Source organism: Zootoca vivipara, chromosome Z (assembly GCF_963506605.1).
Source record: "Zootoca vivipara chromosome Z, rZooViv1.1, whole genome shotgun sequence".
Lineage (NCBI taxonomy): Eukaryota > Metazoa > Chordata > Lepidosauria > Squamata > Lacertidae > Zootoca > Zootoca vivipara.
In genome coordinates this window covers 23,201,668-23,220,352 of record NC_083294.1, presented here as the reverse complement: position 1 = coordinate 23,220,352, position 18,685 = coordinate 23,201,668, and the positions used below count along the sequence as shown (strand labels likewise).

Sequence of the window (18,685 nt, the reverse complement as noted above, 5' to 3'; positions counted from 1 at the left end):
CCCATCAGATGTCAAAGAGAAAAACAGCTACCAGATTTTTAGAAGACATCTGAAGGCAGCCCTGTTTAGGGAGGCTTTTAATGTTTAATAAATTATTATATTTTATTTTTCTGTTGGAAACCGGCCAGAGTGGCTGGGAAACCCAGCCAGATGGGCGGGGTATAAATAATAATAATAATAATAATAATAATAATAATAATAATAATAATAATAATAATACAAGGCTGCCTTTAGATGTCTTCTGAAGGTTGTATAGTATAGTTACTTATCTCCTTGGTTCAGGGGTCATATAATTCCATACACTCCAACATTTCACCAATCAAAATAGGGATGTCCTAAGGAAAAGTGGGACATTCCAGGATCAAATCAGAAACTGGGATAGCTTCTGTAAATTTGGGACTGTCCCTGGAAAATAGGGACACTTGGAGGGTCTGTGATTATTTAACCACGCTGGTCCTAAGCTGTTTGGGGCTTCAGATATCAAAGTAAGCACCTTAAATTGATTCCGGAAAACAACAGGGAACCAGTACAGCTGACAGATCTATGGCTACTGTCTATACCAGGAATCAGAGACCAGTATCCCTCCAGATTTTGTTGGACTCCCATTGGCCCTGCTGGTGAGGGCTTATAAGATCTGGAGTCCAACAAGGCATTAAGGAACACAGGTTCCTTACCCCTGTGTATGCCAGGGTTAGCTTCTGCTGTTGAGAATCTTCCTTGGTGACTTGAGGAATATGTGCCAGCTCTCTTTGGGGGCATCTGGGGGCATCGGCACAAGGAGAGATTGAGGCTGCAAGCTGGGCAAAGATCCTCAGATGTGTTGTGTCTCTCCCAGCCTCAGCTCTGCCAAATGACGACTCTTCTTGTTTACAACACAGCACTTGACCTGACATATTTTACAGCTCTGAGGATGTAAGTGCCTCAAAGCCTTGTGATTCTCACTTGAGAGTAAGATTCTCAGCTGCAAAAGAAGCCTCCCAAACACACATTTGAAGCTCTGCTTTTGTGTGAGAGTGTAAAACAAAACCATTGAAAGAGAAGAGCAAGAAAGGCCAAAGACCTGGAAGCTGCACAGATACCTCAGTGAATTGCACCTATGCTGATAGCTGTATTTGAAGGTGCAGAGTGCAGTGCCTGAGCCCTGCTCAGAAGGTGGGGAAATACATTAACAAAGCATAAAAACAATTTGCAGCAAACAGTGTGCATATATATCTGGTTGCAATATTTTGCAATCTCATCAGCCCTCTGCCAGATAAAAGAGTGATGCCTGGGTTTCTTTCTTGTAGAACCCAATAAGGTTACAACTGTGACAGTGCAGTCTTTGGGGATGCTTTCAGGTGCCTATTTATTGCCATGGGATCAGGAAGAAGAAGAAGAAGAAGAAGAAGAAGAAGAAGAAGAAGAAGAAGAAGAAGAAGAAGAAGAAGAAGAAGAGTAGTAGTAGTTTGGATTTGATATCCCGCTTTATCACTACCCGAAGGAGTCTCAAAGCGGCTAACATTCTCCTTTCCCTTCCTCCCCCACAACAAACACTCTGTGAGGTGAGTGAGGCTGAGAGACTTCAGAGATGTGTGACTAGCCCAAGGTCACCCAGCAGCTGCATGTGGAGGAGCGGGGACGCGAACCCGGATCCCCAGATTACGCTCTTAACCACTATACCACACTGACTCCTCATGCTCAACAGCCTTCTTGTCCAAGTGATGGAGGTGATCTCAGGCATCAAGACTGTTAGTCTTACTTCTGGGTGGCAGTATTTGCACAAAAAAATCAGATATCACAGGCAGTATTATCCTACTAGATCCAGCACTACAGCTTTTAATTATTTGATCTCCTGATGACCCTCAGCTAAGCCAACCTGATCTGGTGGTTCTTCTGTTGGCAGCATCACAATTGGAAATAGCCAGTCACTGGAATTTGGCTGGACTTTCTGTAAGAGGCTGTCTGGACAAAATATGGCATTGTCAGAAAGATTAGCTTACCAGAATCATGTGGTTTGAGGAATAACTAAAAAAGAGAGAGAAATTTGATGCAATATTCTGGCCTTGTTTTCTTATAACAAGGATAAGAATCACTTTCTGTAAACTGCTTTGAGTTTGTTTGTTTAAAATCAATCAGTGTATAAATTTTATGAAATGAAATGAAATAATAAAATAAAATAAGGACAGATATTTACTACAACCTCCAATGTGTCAGGTTAGACTGTGAAGGCTATATCTAAATAGCCAAAATTCTGCCTAAGAACTTTTGCTTATATTGGACACACACTCTAAATTCTCTTATATTCTGACTCACTGTATACTTCCTCTGATATTCTGTGATATGAACTTTTGTAGTACCACCTCAAGTGAGGTTATAGACATTGCTTTAATGTACTTTGTCTACATTGTTCTATGTTCATTTTATGTTTTCCAAAACTCAATAAAAATAGTTACAGATAGGTAGCCGTGTTGGTCTGGCGTAGCCAAAACACAATAAAATTTTCTTTTCTTTCAGTAGCACCTTAGAGACCAACTAAGTTTGTCATTGGTATGAGCTTTCATGTACATGCACACGAAAGGTCACACCAATGACAAACTTAGTTGGTCTCTAAAGTGATACTGGAAGAAGAAAATTTATTTTGTTTTCAATAAAAATAATTTACTAAGGAAGACTGTTTGTCTTCGGAGATGTCAACATTTACACTAATGCCATATTGTTTGGAGTAGTTCAGGACAATCATGGGAACATCCCAATATTTCATCAGAGCAGTATATATAGCTTAGCACACTCTGGATTTCATTTTCTCAAGCAGGCAGGGAGAGGGTGGTCTAAAGTTGGGGGACTTTAAGCCAGTCCGTGTGTCATGGTCAGATCACCTCCTGGTGAGACTTACAGAGTCTCCTGGTGTGGCTTACAGTGGCCTTTCCCCATCTTTAAACCACTCTGTGAAATAAAGGACTGCCCTCCATACATTAGGACAGGTGGCTACCCTGTTTCTTCTTCTATGTCAAGGAAAAAGCAACTGAAGGCTTTCAGAACTCACAAATCTATCATTGTGGGTAGAAACTGTGGGTTTGCAGCTGAAATAAGGAAAGAAGAATGATACTTATATTTCAACCAACTTACTGGCTGTAAGTGGGTGCTGGAGTATTCCTGCTCCTGAATCACCATACAGGTCTGTCGGCAATGCCAACAAAAACTCACCAGGAAAGGCTGATTATATTCAGAGAGAGAGAGAGAATATGACAGATGGACACCCAAAAGACCAAACATATCAGTTGGTACACTTTGTTCCTTGAGGAATCTGTGAGCTCTAAAAAGCCATCCAACCACTGAACTGAATCTGTGAGTGAACAAAAATCATTTCCAAAGGTTGCCTGTTGATGACAGTCAATCTTCTGAAGAATGTCGTAGTTTTTAAAAAATGAATAATTTCTGAGGAGTGGTTTATTTTTTGCCAGCACAGGATGGCTACCACACTGAATGAGAACCAGTGTAGGGGTACTTAGGGTGTTGAACTAGGACAGGCACCCCCAAACTGCGGCCCTCCAGATGTTTTGGCCTACAACTCCCATGATCCCTAGCTAACAGGACCAGTGGTCGGGGAAGATGGGGGTTGTAGTCCAAAACATCTGGAGGGCCGAAGTTTGGGGATGCCTGAACTAGGACATAGGAGACCATGGTTCAAATCCCCACTCACCAGCTAACTTGGGGCTCTCTCTCAGCCTAACCTGCCTCACAGGGTTGTTGTGAGGGTAAGATGTGGGGGAGGAAGTACCATGCATGCCACCTTGAGCTCCCTGGATAAACTGTGAGATGTAAATGTAATAAATATATGATAAATACTTGTAGAATCTCCTACCATATGAAATATGTATTGCTGACAATTCATAGAATCATAGAGTTGGAAGAGACCACAAGGGCCATCCAGTCCAACCCCCTGCCGAGCAATTGGGCGGATGATGAAGAGAGATTCTGAATCAGGTGATGTGACTAGCTTCCAATGAGCTGCTATGTTTTTACTGAGGGAGACATATTGCCTACTGTGAACAAGAACTCCTGGATTGGTCTGTATTTAATGTAAAATTGTCATTATGTGTCACTTTTGTACAGAATGCATATTCCTCCTTTGTTACCTCAAGTGCATCATTTTTACTTTCTGATTTCTGTGAGATAACCTCTTTTTTCTTTTCTTTTGCATGTTAACAAGAATACCTCAGGCATCACGATACCACCCTAATCTCAGCTAGCTTTCAATAAAACTGGGAGCAATGTTGGACATCACTTTGGTCTGACTGCTCTCTGCAGGACATTTGGGCTGAGCCTGTACCAGTCTCTTACTTCTGAAAGCAGGTCTGGTCATACCCTTAGGCAGGATGAGGCATCTACCTCAGGCAATAGATACTAGAAGTGGCAGCAGCCCCTAACCATTCTTCCTGAGTCCCCTAAGCTCCCACTAGCCTGTTGCGCTCAGCTGTGATGTGGGATATTATTATCACATTTTGCCAGTGTTGAAATAAGATTCTAGTGCCAGTCTGGTTCGATTTTGCACATAGAATGGGAGGGGATACCATGTTGTATTTCATAGGAACACAGGATGTCAGACTCTTGGTCTGCCTAGCCCTGTATTGTCCATAGTGAATGGCAGCAGGGTCTTTCTGCATGCAGAGCAGATGCTCTGGCCTCTGAGCTATGGCCTTTTATCAAATGCAATCCTTGGCTTTTTCATTTCCCGCAGTAACCCATCTACATGTATACGTAATGGCATTTGAGCACAATCAAGGATCATTCCTCCCTTTCTTTCCTGCACCCTCCAATTGATGGTCAGCATCATTGGGCACCTGCAAAAGTCCATACGCCGCCTGCCATGGATCCGTTGCCAACTCCCAGAGCCACCAGGCCCTACTTGTTTCCCCTTCTCTCAGGCAGAAAAATACCTTGGGCCAGCCTTTTCTGAACTCCCCTCCCCAAAACCAGGCCAATGGGTTGTGTCCAGATAGGTGTCTACATGTAGTGGGAATTTTTGGTCTGTTGATGTTTCCCCACAGTGTTTCCTATTGAACCAGTTGCATGCTATGCTATAGCAGTGAACTGGGAACCCCGAAGCTGAAAAGGGCTCTACTCCTGAAAGCAATCAGGATTTCATTCTGTCAAATGTGGCTGCATACAAACAGAAGGGGAGGAAACTTGAAGGTAATATGGCACAAATATCATTGGCTGTGATGTATTGCAGTTACTTTATTTTGAAGGTTTTCAAAGCCCTGGGGGTGGGGGTGGAACCCTGAAAAGCATCTTTATTTGCATGCCTTGTTTGACTATATATTTAAAAAGATTGCCTCCAATCCTACAAAATGTTTTTTAAAACCCCTTTTTTGTTTTGTTTTTTTAAAAAATAAATCATAATGAGTGATCATTGCTTTCAAATCTAAGCCTCTGCTTTGTGGCTGGCTGCCTAGAGGAAAAAGGAACAGCCTGCAGCATGGAAGGAATTAAAAAAGGCTTATAGAAACTTTGCGACTAGTGTTGTTGGCAGCTTTCTTTTTTTCCATCTCTCTCTCTCTCCCTACTGATGAAGCATAGCTGCGCTTGGAGAGATACCTTTCCCAGCTTACTGTGTCTGTTGCCTATAGAAGCAAAGGGAGAGAGAAAGAGAGAGACAGAGACAGAGACGGTTGACGGAGGCTGCTGTGGTTCAGCTGTCTACAAGATATATGGATCTGTCTCGCTCGTGCAGGAAAACTATCACCAGCACAGTGAGAGCAGGACCATCAACTAGCGTCTAAGGAATTAAGCAGCACCCCTCTGCCTGTCGCAATGCAAAACCCTGGCGTGCAAAGGAGACGAGAGGAAAGTGTACTTTCTCCTTGGAAAGCCTAGTCTTCCAGCTCAAGTGACAAAACAACAGCTGGTCTCGTCCTTCTTCCAAAGCACCTGCATCTTAAGAGGGGATGCTTCCAGGACACCTTGCAGAAAGCAGTCTAGGGTACACCAACCAAGGAGGTGTCTTGAGGGGTCACTCCTCTGCTCCTGCTTACGATGAAAGGTAATTGGCTGCACTTGTCAAAATCCAACTGTTTTTATCTCTGTGCCAAGGCTTAGTTAGAAGAATGTGCTATTTTATGCATTTGATATGAAAGGAGAAAATAGACTATCTGCCACCAAAAAAGGAAAGCTAGTACTTCCAATTGATGGTTTCTTTTCTTCTTCTTTTTTAAAAAGCATGCATTAAGGTATCAATTTTCTTGGTGTCTGTGCTTTTTCAGTGGGAAGTAAAGAGATTATGTGTGCTACAAATGAGCTAAGCAAGAGTATTGATTTCAGTAGTCAGATTAAGCCCAGACAGCTTGTTTTGGGAACAGGTGGCCTTTAAAAACACACTAAATGCTATAACAGCAGAGTGTTTTGACTAACTTTTTCTGCAAGCAGCATCGACTTAATTCCTAGCCCCCCGAATATTCACAATAATACCATGCTGTCCACTCTAAAAATCACCCCAATCTGAGTTAACCTAAAATGTTGAAAGTGATCCTTTTAAAAAGATGGTTAATTTGTTTGTGTTTGGTGAGAATAAGACATGATAGGCTGACTTGTTTGTAACTGCAAGAAAGATGTTTACTGCAGTAGCTTAGCTAACAAGAAGAGTCTTGTTATTCAAGCTCTAGAGCTGGGGATAAATAAATTGAATGGTAGAGTTGGAAGGGACCCCAAGGGTTATCTATTACAGCACCCTACAATGCAGGAATCATATTCCGCCTCTTCACTTGTATGTAGGGGCATTCAGGGGCAATTAGCTCAGGAGCACAGCAAACTGTGATCTTTTTAAAGCAGAGTTGTGGACCACCTGCAAACCTCCAGAAGATGTTGAAGGAAGCCTCCAACTCCCTTCAGCCCCAGCCAGTGTGGCCAACATTTGGAGATGTTGGGAGTTGGAATCTAGCAACATCTGGAGGGTCCCAGGTTCTGCATTCTCACTATAGAGTGAGTTAGGCATCCAGTGAGTTGCTTAACTGAGGATTACTTTTGTGGAAAGATCCACATATCTTGGCATATGGGATGTTGTAGTAGTATTCATACTTCTTCCTCTTTTATCCTCACAAGTCCATGAGGTTAATTAAACTGAGAGGAGGTCACTGGTCCAAGGTTACCCAGTGAGATTCATAACTGAGTCAGGATCTGAACCTGGATCTCTTCCGAGTTCAACACTGGGACCCCTAGAATGTGTGTGTGTTTTATTCACTATAAACTACTTCAAGATCTTCTGATAACAAGTGGTTTATAGACGGAAACAATAAGTAAGTAAGTAAGTAAGTAAGTAAGTAAGTAAGTAAGTAAGTAAGTAAATACTCCCATCAGCCCCAGAATGACCAATGGTCAAGCATGATGGGACTTGGAGTCCAATAACACTTCGACTCCTCACTCCTCATGCAAAGTAGGACATGTGGCTATACTGTCCTCGGGGGATCTGGCTCAGGGGGTTCCAAGGTGAGTGCCTGTGGGTCAAGGCACTTCTGGTTAACAGACTCTGCCTCTGGCTCAGGATTGGTGACAGGGTATGGATCCAGCACCCTTATGGCTTCTGCCCCTGGCCCTTCTGATCTAGTTGGCTCCTCTGCAGAAAAGAACATTTGCAGAGTGGGTTTATCTGTAGCCCTAGCATGCTCCCTACAAGAACTTCCCTGTTCACAAAAAAACCTCTACTGTATGCAAATAAATGGGCTCTTTGGCAAAGAAAACAAGGAAGCCCTTGTGCAAGGAAGCATGCATAGACTTTTCAGCTGGGTTTATTCATTCAAATCGATTTGACTCCCCCATAATTTATCTGATCTGTATGTGCAACGCCTCCCCGTGGTATTCCTTATAATCTTCTACTAGTCAGGAGGGGTTCTGCATGAAGATTCCCTCTTGCCCTCATCACAGAGCATTCCCTGACACAGAATACAAGGCAGGAAGTCAATGCACACACAAAGTTTTGTGAGCAAATCAGATTCTTCCCTTGCAAGGAACTGAGCAACTACTCTTAAGACTGGAGCATAAAACTAACCACAGTCATCCATGCTAAACTCCCAGCCTCAATGAATTATCTCCACTTCTTAATCTCTTCCATTTATTAGAAGTGCCTTGTAGAGGCTCATTAATTTGGGGCTCTTGTTTTGTAATTGATTATTACACATGAACTTCAGGTTAATAACTTTAACATAATGCCACATAATTTTCAGAAGTAACATCTGTGACGCATATTATTTCATTACCCAAAATGGTCTGTTAGGATTCGATGTGAGCTCTGCCTTTTTCAGCAGAAAGAGCTGCAGAAGACAAGAGAGGTGGCCGTCACCACTGTCATGCCACACACCCTCATCTGCCAGGGGGTGCTCTGCCACCACCCAAAACTAACCTGTGCCACTTCTCACTTTTAACAAGATGTATGGCTCTGAGCTGTGTTTCTTATGGGTAATTCTATAACCTGCTTCCACCATAAATAATATTTATCTGAATAAATGGGTGGGGAATAATAATAATAATAATAATAATAATAATAATAATAATAATAATTCCCCTGATGTTAGCAAAGTATGAGGCATGTGGTGTAAAGCAATTAATTTATTGAAGAGGAATCATAAACAATGGCTGTGCGATTGCGGATTGTACCTAAGCACATGGTTTCAATCTGTTTATCTTATTTGCTGCTTTATCTTATATACAACGGTAGCTGCTATAATACTGATACGATATTAGATGACTAGCCCTGCTTCACATCTGCCATCAACTCTCACACAATCTACCACCCACGCCCAAATGCACCTCCGCTGTCAACTCAACTCTCAGGCTAGTATTCAAACTCCCTTACAAAACTCCCAACCAATCACCGCTCACTACCAGCATGCCAAACTCACCCCTCCCTCTTATCTTAGTTCCTCTAATTTCATTTATTTCTTTATTTATTGCATTTATATCCCACCATTTTCTCCAAGGAGCTCAAGGTGGTTCTCTCTCTCCCCCCCCCATTTAATTCTCATTCCTATCCTGTGAGGTAGGTGAGTCTGAGAGGCAGTGGCTGGCCCAAGATCACCCAGTGAGCTTCATGGCTAAGTGGAAATTTGAACCCTGGCCCTAGTTTAACCCTTTAACCAGTACATCACACTGGCTCTTACCTATGCTTACCAATGTATTTACCTTAGTTACTCTATTGCAGGCATGTCCAACAGGTAGATCATGATCTACTGGTAGATCACTGGACGTCTGCGGTAGATCACGGGTAGATCATTGGCTCCCCTAAAGAAGCTGAACAACTGTGGCTCCCCTTAAAAAAGCTCAACATTTTACCTCTTCCCTGAAAAAACGCAACAACTTTGACCAAAAGGGGGTAGATCACTGCCAGTTTTTAACTCTGTGAGTAGATTGCAGTCTCTTGGGAGGTGGACACCCCTGCTCTATTGATATATGTGCTTATAATGTACAAAAACACCTGAACCTTGCAACCACATTCAACCTCTCTATATTGCAACCCATATCATGATATTCAATAGGATCCAATTGCTTCCTCCAATAGTAAACTTGCTGCCCCTTTGCTAGCAAGGGAAAACAAGAGGGAGACACGAGGATGCTCAAGGGAACCTTGAAGTTTGCAGAAGGAACAAAAAAACAAAACAACCACAACCACAACCACCTAAGGTCAACTGGCCATTATCAGTGGCAGCTAAGGTGTAGAGGAATGTGAATGAGCTGGCTTGAGCCCATCACAGCTGGGGTATGATGGAGAAAGGCATGCCTGGCTGCAACTCTGAAAAGGACTCAAGCATTCTCCTGTTAGGGAGCAATACTGCAAACTTTAGTTGCAGATCCCATTTGCTGTCTCTACTTAACTTCTGTAGTCTGATCACCAGATTGAATGGGTACACTTATCTATGCCATTTTAACTTGCATGTTCTAGGCAGTAATTCAATGATCTGTGCAAGTCCTTAGATATCTAGTACACTGCTACTGTAGATCTCAGAGAGTAGATATAGTACTCTCTACCTGAGCTGTAGGAGCCACACCTTGAAGAATGATTAAGTCTGCTGATGGCTGACTCCGTGTGTATAGAATGTGTTACCAGTGTGTTAAGTAAGGCAAACGGAGTTTTCTCTGGCAGGGCTAGATTAGGTAATTAAGATTGTGCCTTGGATGACTTAACTGCGGTATAGAGCAGGCAATTCAAAGTACTATTACGTCCAGGAGTTCTCATGTATTACTGCCAAGACTCAATCCTGGTTTATGCACTAAGGAGGGTCACAAGTTCAAACTATAACTTTGTTTTTTGTGTCCCAAGTATGTGCTTAATCTTCAAGAGCATTTTTAAAATGACAGCAAGGCTGAACTCCTTGGTAGCACATATTTGATCCTGCTTCCTACAGACATTCATAAAAACATCTGGAAAAGCTTATACATGTACAGACTGTACATCCATGGGCTCTGTCAGTATGACAGGGGGAACAGACCATTTGTATGAAGCCTACATACAGAACAGTTTGTATGTGTGCTGAATACTGTACACACAAGAGTGCAAGAGCAAGGACAATAGGGTGATTCCCATCCCTCCTAAAGGTGCTCATTTTCAAGTGTGAACTGGAATCTTTTAATTAGTGCAGTGCAAAAGAAAAGGTGAACAACAACAACAACAACAACAACAACAATTTATCATTTATACCCCGCCCATCTGGCTGGGTTTCCCCAACAACAATAACAACAATTTATTATTTATACCCTGCCCATCTGGCTGGGTTTCCCCAGCCACTCTGGGCGGCTTCCAACCGAATATTAAAAACAGTACACCACCAAATTAAAAACTTCCCTAAACAGGGCCGCCTTCAGTTGTCTTCTAAAAGTAAAATAGTTGCTTATTGCCTTGACATCTGCTGGGAGGGCGTTCCACAGGGCGGGTGCCACTACCGAGAAGGCCCTCTGTCTGGTTCCCTGTAACCTCACTTCTCCACTTCCTCCAGGCGTGCTTGGAGTTGTTCAGCAACCACCCGCTCAATCACCTTGCCCAAGAATGGTAGATTTGAGACTGGGCGGTAGTTGGCCATATTGGCCAGGTCTAAAGATGTTTTTTTAAGAAGTGGTTTAATGACCGCCTCTTTCAGTGGGTCTGAGAAGGCTCCCTCATAGAGGGAAGCATTCACCACCCCACGGAGCCCATCGCCCAGCCCTTCCTGGCTTGCTTTTATAAGCCAGGATGGGCAAGGATCAAGGAGACAGGTGGTCAGTTTCACTCATCCAATCAGCCTGCTTTGGCTGTGCTTCTGTTATTGCTGAGGTGGCTGAGAGGTGCAAGTGTCATTTATTTGGGTTGTATCTTATGCTAGCCCTATTCACAGTAGACTATTGAAGTTAATGGAGACTGCTTACTTAAGGACATGAAATTCAGCAGGCCTACTCTGAGAACTCGGTTGGATGGAACCCTTTCTGCAAATCATTCCTCCTGTTGTCTGCACTAAACAGGGTTTCTTAGGGTGCTCATGCTTCAGTCAAAGCTCATGGGAAAAATACCCTGAGAAAACTCCTCCTAGACAGCTTTCTCAGATCAGGAACTGTGGGCAGCATGGGAACCTGCAGAGCACTGGAGAAATATTTAGCCTTTGGCCACATTGCAGTGATAAGGGAAGCTCAAAACCCCAGGCTTAAGGAAGTTCTAAAGGAATTAAAAATTACTGTGAGAATGAAGCAAAGAAATTGAAGCCTTATTTGCAGAGGAAGAGAACTTATGAGAAACTGCGAGTACAGATTTTGGCAACGCAGTAATTTTTCCTTTTATTACCAAGAGATTTTCTACAATCAAATATATTATGTGAAAGTTTGCTTAATAATATAGTCTCTCTCTCTGTCTTTCTCTCTTTATAGAAATATCATGTTGGCTACTGGTACTGCTGTCATTTTGGTCATCTGAAGGTGGGAAGTGGAAAAAGACCAGACTCTAGTTCTTCTGAATATAGTCACTGATGTTTGCCTTCTAATGAAGACAGGAGTCTGCTTCCAAAAGTAACCAAAGCAGACTTTTGCAAGATAACTCATGGATCTGTGAGCCATTGAGTGACACTGTTGGTAGGAGATCTTTACCCCCAAACTCCACTGAGACGCTTATTCCTTACTGAAGAGAACACAAATATTTTTCAGCCAGGAAAGTTTTTTAAAAAGTAGAAAAAACCCACCACCCAGAAGGAACATTTGATTGATTCTGCCATTTCCTTAGGCAAAGCCATGTGAGATGACCCTCTGATGAGAACTATTCCTCTACACAAGGCAAAGACTTCAGTCCATCCAATACTGATGCATGAATTACCTCCTAATTTAATCTTTAAGACACTATCAAAGAAGGAATAAAGAATTTATGAGTGAACAGAGAAAATGGAAAAGGCCTGAGTAAGAAATGACTGAGGTCTATTTCAGATTCCGTGGAAATCTTACTGGTCGTGCCCACCCACCCCCAACCCTGGCTACAGGAGTGGCAAATGCAGATAAATACTCCAACTTGTATATGTATGTAGGGTTGTTTCTGACCCTACTGGCCATCCTACTCATTCTACTTTTCACCATGCTCCTGCGCCTGAAACACGTCATCTCCCCTATTACCACATCTCCAGAGAGCACTGAGAACATCCAGCAGTTTACAGATGTTGAAATGCATGGCAGGATCCCCAGTACTTAGTGGGCTGGGAAGCAACTGGTTGCAAAAAAAAAGACTGTCTGCAGTAAGAAACCAATTTCATATGGTGGAAGATTCTGCTCTGGCATTCTAGATTTCTGGAGTACAAACTCTGGACAGCCTTGAGGGATGCACTGGCAGAGGGTTGGCCTGGATGGCCTTTGAGGTCCTTTCCAACTCAGTGATTCTACATAGAAGTCAGTTTGCCTTGGAAATGGCAAGACAAGTATCCAGCAAGCTTAGCTTTACACTAAGAGCTGTAAGCAGCATGTGCTGTGACGTTTGGTTTCAAACAACCTACCGTACATATAGACAAATGAAGCTGCTTTATAATGAGCTGGTATAATCTGACCCTGTACTCATCCTTCTGGACTGGTAAGAGCTCTCCAAAACAGCCCAGGTGACTCAACAGAACTGTTTTTTTGCAGGAGAAAATAGAGGACTCCTGGACTTAACGATGAATAAAAGCAATAGAAGGAACTAGCACTGTATCAAAACCTGTTGCCTATTTCTCCCTCTGTGAAAGAGGTTGCAGGTTTTATCTGCCTCATTCTCAGGACACTTGAGCACTTCTTCAGAATTCTGGTAGCTGTAGGATTGAAACACCCTAATTATTGGGAGGTGGCCTTGGTGGTGTGGGAGCTTTTCATTCCAATAAACACTTCTTGGTGCTTCTGCAGCCTCCTTAGCTGCCTGTGCTTCTGAAAGAGCCCCATGGGAGAAACTACTTCATGACTTATTTCTGGGTTTTAATTGAAGCATGGGAAACCTAGGAAAACTATTACTGAGTACCTGCTGTGCTTGCAGATTTTATTTCTAAGAGAAGTATTCCTTTTTAACCTTTCCACACTGATTTCTTTAAAAGTACAAAGACTTCACTTAAAAAAACAACAGTTGTCAGGTGCACAGTGGGCAGCATCCTCACCTCCCCATACCTTAAGAAAAGCCCAGCTGATGATGTCATGGTGTTGTCAGGAAGGGCACCCAGGAAGGCTGCAGAGCACACACTACTGGGGAGATGATTTGTAGAGTGATATAAAGCACACTCACAAACAGCTCTAGGTCACCTTGAAGGTAAGTGCAACAAAAACAAATATCCCCACAGATTCTTTATAATGCAATTTCTTAGATGGCAGAAATGCAGGAGAATTTTTCAGTAGAGCATGAGAAACAATATGAGCATTAACCACAAGATTAAATACTATATAGCGCCATAGCTTTTCTTGGTTATAATCAGAACCAGTGCATAATACATGAACTAAAGTGTGAGTGAGATGTATTCTTGAAGGTCATCTTTGCAGCCAAAGATTCTGTCTCTGCTAACAAACATGAACCGTGGCTTAGTGATTCTGCATGGCTCACCCCAGGAAAGCAAGGAAGTCCAAAATCTTTCTCTCTCAAATGATTTGCAAAATCTAGCTTTCCTGAAATATACACATTCCAGTACAGCAATCTGTTCCAAGACCAGAACAACTCTAAAGAATGAGTTATTTAACTGGTTCACTTTAACTGCAGGAGCCAATCGCCATTGGAAAGATTAGTTTGTTCCACTAAAATTAACAGGAACTGCTATGCATGTGTCCTATGCACCAGGACACAAATTGATCTCTGGATTGGCAAAATTAACATTCACACTTTGGGACACTAATTTGCCAGTCTATCAATGAGTTGGGCAACACCCACTGGCTCCAATTGAAAAGTAATAATGCTAAAATACATCCTTTCTTTAATCCATCTGAATACTATTCCTTCTATTTCAGGTTACTTCCCAAAATCTTTGAGGCCTCTTTGCTTTCAGTGTGACTATGGTACCAATTGGTGCCTTGTGGTTTCCTCTGAAAGGACAGCCCTGCTGGATGAAACCAAGGACCCATCTAATCCAGCACCCAATTCTCATAGTGGCCAGCCAATGGGAAGCCCAAGAGCAGGACATGAGCACAACAGCACACTCACCACTTGTGATCCCACCCCACCCTCTTGGCATGCCACCTCTGATGCTGGAAACAATAAAAAGCTGCAACTCTCCTGCTTGTCTCTGCCTCCCAGGTCAGACCTGACGCAGGAGCACAGCTGAGGCTTGGTGTGAGCGCTTGCCTGGGGGCGGCGGGGAATGGCGGCCCCCTCAATTTTGGGGGGGGGGGGCTCAGCCTCCTGCCTAGAAATATTGAGGGAGCTGAAGCCCCTTCTTCCCCCACAGCTGGCGCTCCACCTTGCTACTGCTACAACTCTCTGTCCATGTGTTCTTTTGTGTGGACCCTGGTCATAAAAACAGACACAGGGAATAATAATAATATTTATTTATTTATATGCCACCCATCTGACAGGGTTACCCCAACCACTCTAGGCAGGTTCCAAAAAATAAAAACACAATGTTACATCAAAGTGCAAGACTAGTCACCTCTTGCTGGCAAGCAAGCTGAACAAGATGAATGGGCAGTGACTGCAAAAAGGAAGGGACGAGAGCGCCTGGGGACTCTAAAAGTGGGCAATGGGGTCCCTTGTGGGGAATGGGGCCTGATAAGCACCCAACAATGCCTACCTTGCAAATTTGGCACTGCCAAATAAAAGAATATACAAGGTGGAGAAAAGTCTTTAAACCATAATGGGTCTTGGGGGGGGGCAGCACTCAGGAGGTTATTCTTAGCAGGTGATAAGAGATATTGCCAATATACAGGCATATCTCTTTTAAGTGTTCTTTCAGAGTGAGCACCTGAAGCTTACGCAGCAACAGAATCCATCTGTATAGCCGTGTGCTTATGAATTATACTAATTAATCAGCTAACACAGTCCTCTTTGTTTTTTTCATTAAAAGATGATATCTGCAAAGCCATCTGTGTTAGGTGTGTAACATTTCAGGGACATGAACTAATCTCAGCTCCATTTTGCAATCTAACCTAGAAATAAAATCCCAGAGGGTATTCTACTATATAGCATTCATCTGCCAATTCCCCTCTCTCCATGAAGTGCAAATTCCCCAAACCCGAGCCATGCTAAAATTAGCAATCATACACACACTCTTGCTTATGTCAATAACAAGACCATGTTTCATCCAACACTCTGGAAATTATGGTGTGTTTTGTTTTGTTTTCAAACAAAAGATGGGTGAATCTGTCCATTTCAATTTCTCCTCCCAGTTTCTCATTTTTTTCCAGTCCTAAGTTTGGTTCTCCACATGTCCATACTAGTTTGCAATTTATTTATTTAAAGTCCTCGTGTAGATTCACCAACATTTTTGTGGTAATTTCTCCCAATATACACATTTGTATACAATTTTGCCCAATACTTTTTTTTTGCAAAACAGTTTCCCCTTACTTAATATGTTTGTGTATATTATTTTTTACTAATATTTGCATTGCCATGCACACTTTGCTGCGTATACACAGTTTTGTATAACATTACTTGTCTGGAGATCTGTGTTGCAAAATTCAGAGATGACTGGGTTTGCTTATTGTTGTGGAAAACTGGAATGGGGCAGGTTTGCCTTTAAATGCTAATTTCCCCTCAACCACTATTTTTAATATACACACATACACGTGGTTCATTCTTGGTGGGGTGTTACTTCTTTTCTCTTGGGAGTTTGGGCTAATATTGTGTATGGGGTGGGGGACTACTAGAATACAGCTGCTCCTATTTATATCCATAGCACCAGCTTTATGCAACCCTTTTGATAAGCAATTACCTCTGTGCAACCTAAGCTCCAAAGCACTGAAAGAAAGCCAAGGGCCATAGTATCTGTTTTGCATGCAGGAGTTCCTTGGTTCAACCCAAGGAATGCTTTTTCATATACTGTAACCATCAGAGAATTACCTGTGAGATTTTTTTTCCTATTGTAAATTTAAAAAAACACCTGATTGTATATTGAACTATATATTGTATGCAGGATTAATACTTAACACTGTCAGAAATTACAATCCTATTTATCATTATAAATATCCATATTTTTCTGTCTAATGTATTGTGTCCTTTAGTGATTTGGGGAGGTTGGCCACCACATAGTATGAGTCTTCGAAACACCACGCTGGGGAATGTCAGGTTAGGATGAAAAATCAACCAAGGGCTCAAGGCACCTGGACCAATATTGCCCCTTGATCTGTATATGGACAAGGTCTATTCTTCAGTCCAGTCTTTTGTGTATATTCCAATGAGGTGCTAGGATGGGAATCTCCTTACATTGGGAATCCACCATGTACTTCCAAAGAACGTTCACCTTTCCTTTGGGACAGTTTGTTGTTGTTTATTATTATCATTTCTTTATTTGGAAAATGTTGACACACCCACACCCCACCCTGGCCCTGGCCCTTCCAATGCATTTGCAATCACTTGGGGCAGCTTAAAACAGAATTTAAATACAAGCCCACAAAAGAAATCAAACAATCAGAAACGGGCTTGGCAGCAAGGTTTGGATTGTTTTAACCAATCTGGGCGGGCAGGGAGTAGCTGGGTGGAGAATTGTAAGAAGGTGTCAGGTGTATTTTCTGAGTAAGGCAGAAAAGAGCTTCGCTGCCTTTACAGACGCGGGATGGGCGCTGCAACAATGAGAGGTAGTCATCACTTGTCCGCACCCAAGCAAACATTCATAAATCCTTTATGCACAGAGAAGGATACCTCAGTTTGCCCAGAACCTCCCATCACACCTGGTTCGTGAGGCCATAGGTGGTAGCTATCCAAAACATTTCCCCTCTCTAGGCCTAGAGCCCAGCATCCCAAGGTCCACAGATAACCACAGTATCAAAGCAAGCCAGTTAGCATATATCAAAGCAAGAAGACATAGACATTTCGCAGGCATTCTGGAACATTTCACTTCGGTTCAACACACTATTTTTCTGCCTAAGAGGAAGTATAAGGTTGTGCCCACAGACAGAAGCCAACCAAGCAGAAAGCTGAATCTTACTTCAACACTAGGGACAGACAAGATGGCAACCTCTACTGGGCTGGTCTTCAACTGGTAGGTTGGGGCCACTATTAGGGAATGACCTGAAGTAAGGTGGGTTGCAAGAACAGCACTACCACCATACAAACACTTGGTTTAAAAAGAAAAAAGAAATGGGTCCTCAAATACATGCTTGATTTAAAGGTGAATCCTGGGTAGGAAAAGGCTGTACCCAAGGCAGCAGGTTAGTTCTGTCGCCCAGCAGAGATAAATGCCTCAGTGGAAGACAGGGGTGTAGCTTGGGGGGGGGCTGCTGGGGCGATGGGCCCAGACACATTTTTCTGGGGGACACTGGCAGGGTGGTGTGAGGAGGACACAACAGACATGTGCCCTTCCAATCTGTCTGATTGCCCTGGGCGCCATGAAGACACAGTCTGTCACTGGTGGCAGAGATAGGAAGCAGGCTCGTTCCATCATCTTTAATGGGGCACCAGCTTCATCAGGAAGCTGTGAACTGTGCCAGCCAGAAGAACAACAACTGCTGAAGAATTCATCCCCGAGTTTGATTCCACCACCCCTTCCCTTCCCTTCTCTTTTTTAAAAATAAATTTTAAAAGCCTTCAGGGGAGGGGCTGTCTTGCTTTAATTGAGTGCATGTAAGCCACTTTTGGCAGGGATAAGGGTGGCGCTGTGGTCTAAACCACCGAGCCTCTTGGGCTTGCCAATCAGAAGGTTGGCAGTTCGAATCCTCGCGACGGGGTGAGCTCCCGTTGCTCAGTTCCAGGCAGCTCCTGCCAACCTAGCAATTTGAAAGCACATCAAAGTGCAAGTAGATAAATAGGTACCGCTCCGGCGGGAAGGTAAACAGCGTTTCTGTGCGCTCCTCTGGTTTCGCCAGAAGCAGCTTAGTCATGCTGGCCACATGACCTGGAAAAACTGTCTGCGGACAAACATCAGCTCCCTCGGCCAGTAAAGCGAGATGAGCGCTGCAACCTCAGAGTCGTTAGTGACTGGACTTAACTGTCAGGGGTCCTTTACCTTTTTAAAAGCCACTTTCAGCCAAAGAGTGGAAAGCAAATGCTCTAAATAAATAATGGATAATAAGGAAATGTTGCACAGGCATGTCCGCCCTGCCTGACAGGAGCTCTCCAGGGGTA

General features: G+C 43.1%; 1 protein-coding gene across 1 annotated transcript; it reads left to right on the top strand.

Moving 5' to 3' along the window:
* Nucleotides 1-5,286: 5,286 nt before the first annotated feature.
* Nucleotides 5,287-16,972, top strand: SERTM2 (serine rich and transmembrane domain containing 2). The gene is made up of 2 exons (XM_035112456.2): nt 5,287-6,022; nt 11,857-16,972. Exon 2 carries the CDS (start codon nt 12,383-12,385, stop codon nt 12,659-12,661), a length of 279 nt encoding a protein of 92 aa, XP_034968347.1. The 5' UTR covers nt 5,287-6,022; nt 11,857-12,382; the 3' UTR covers nt 12,662-16,972.
* Nucleotides 16,973-18,685: the final 1,713 nt, after the last annotated feature.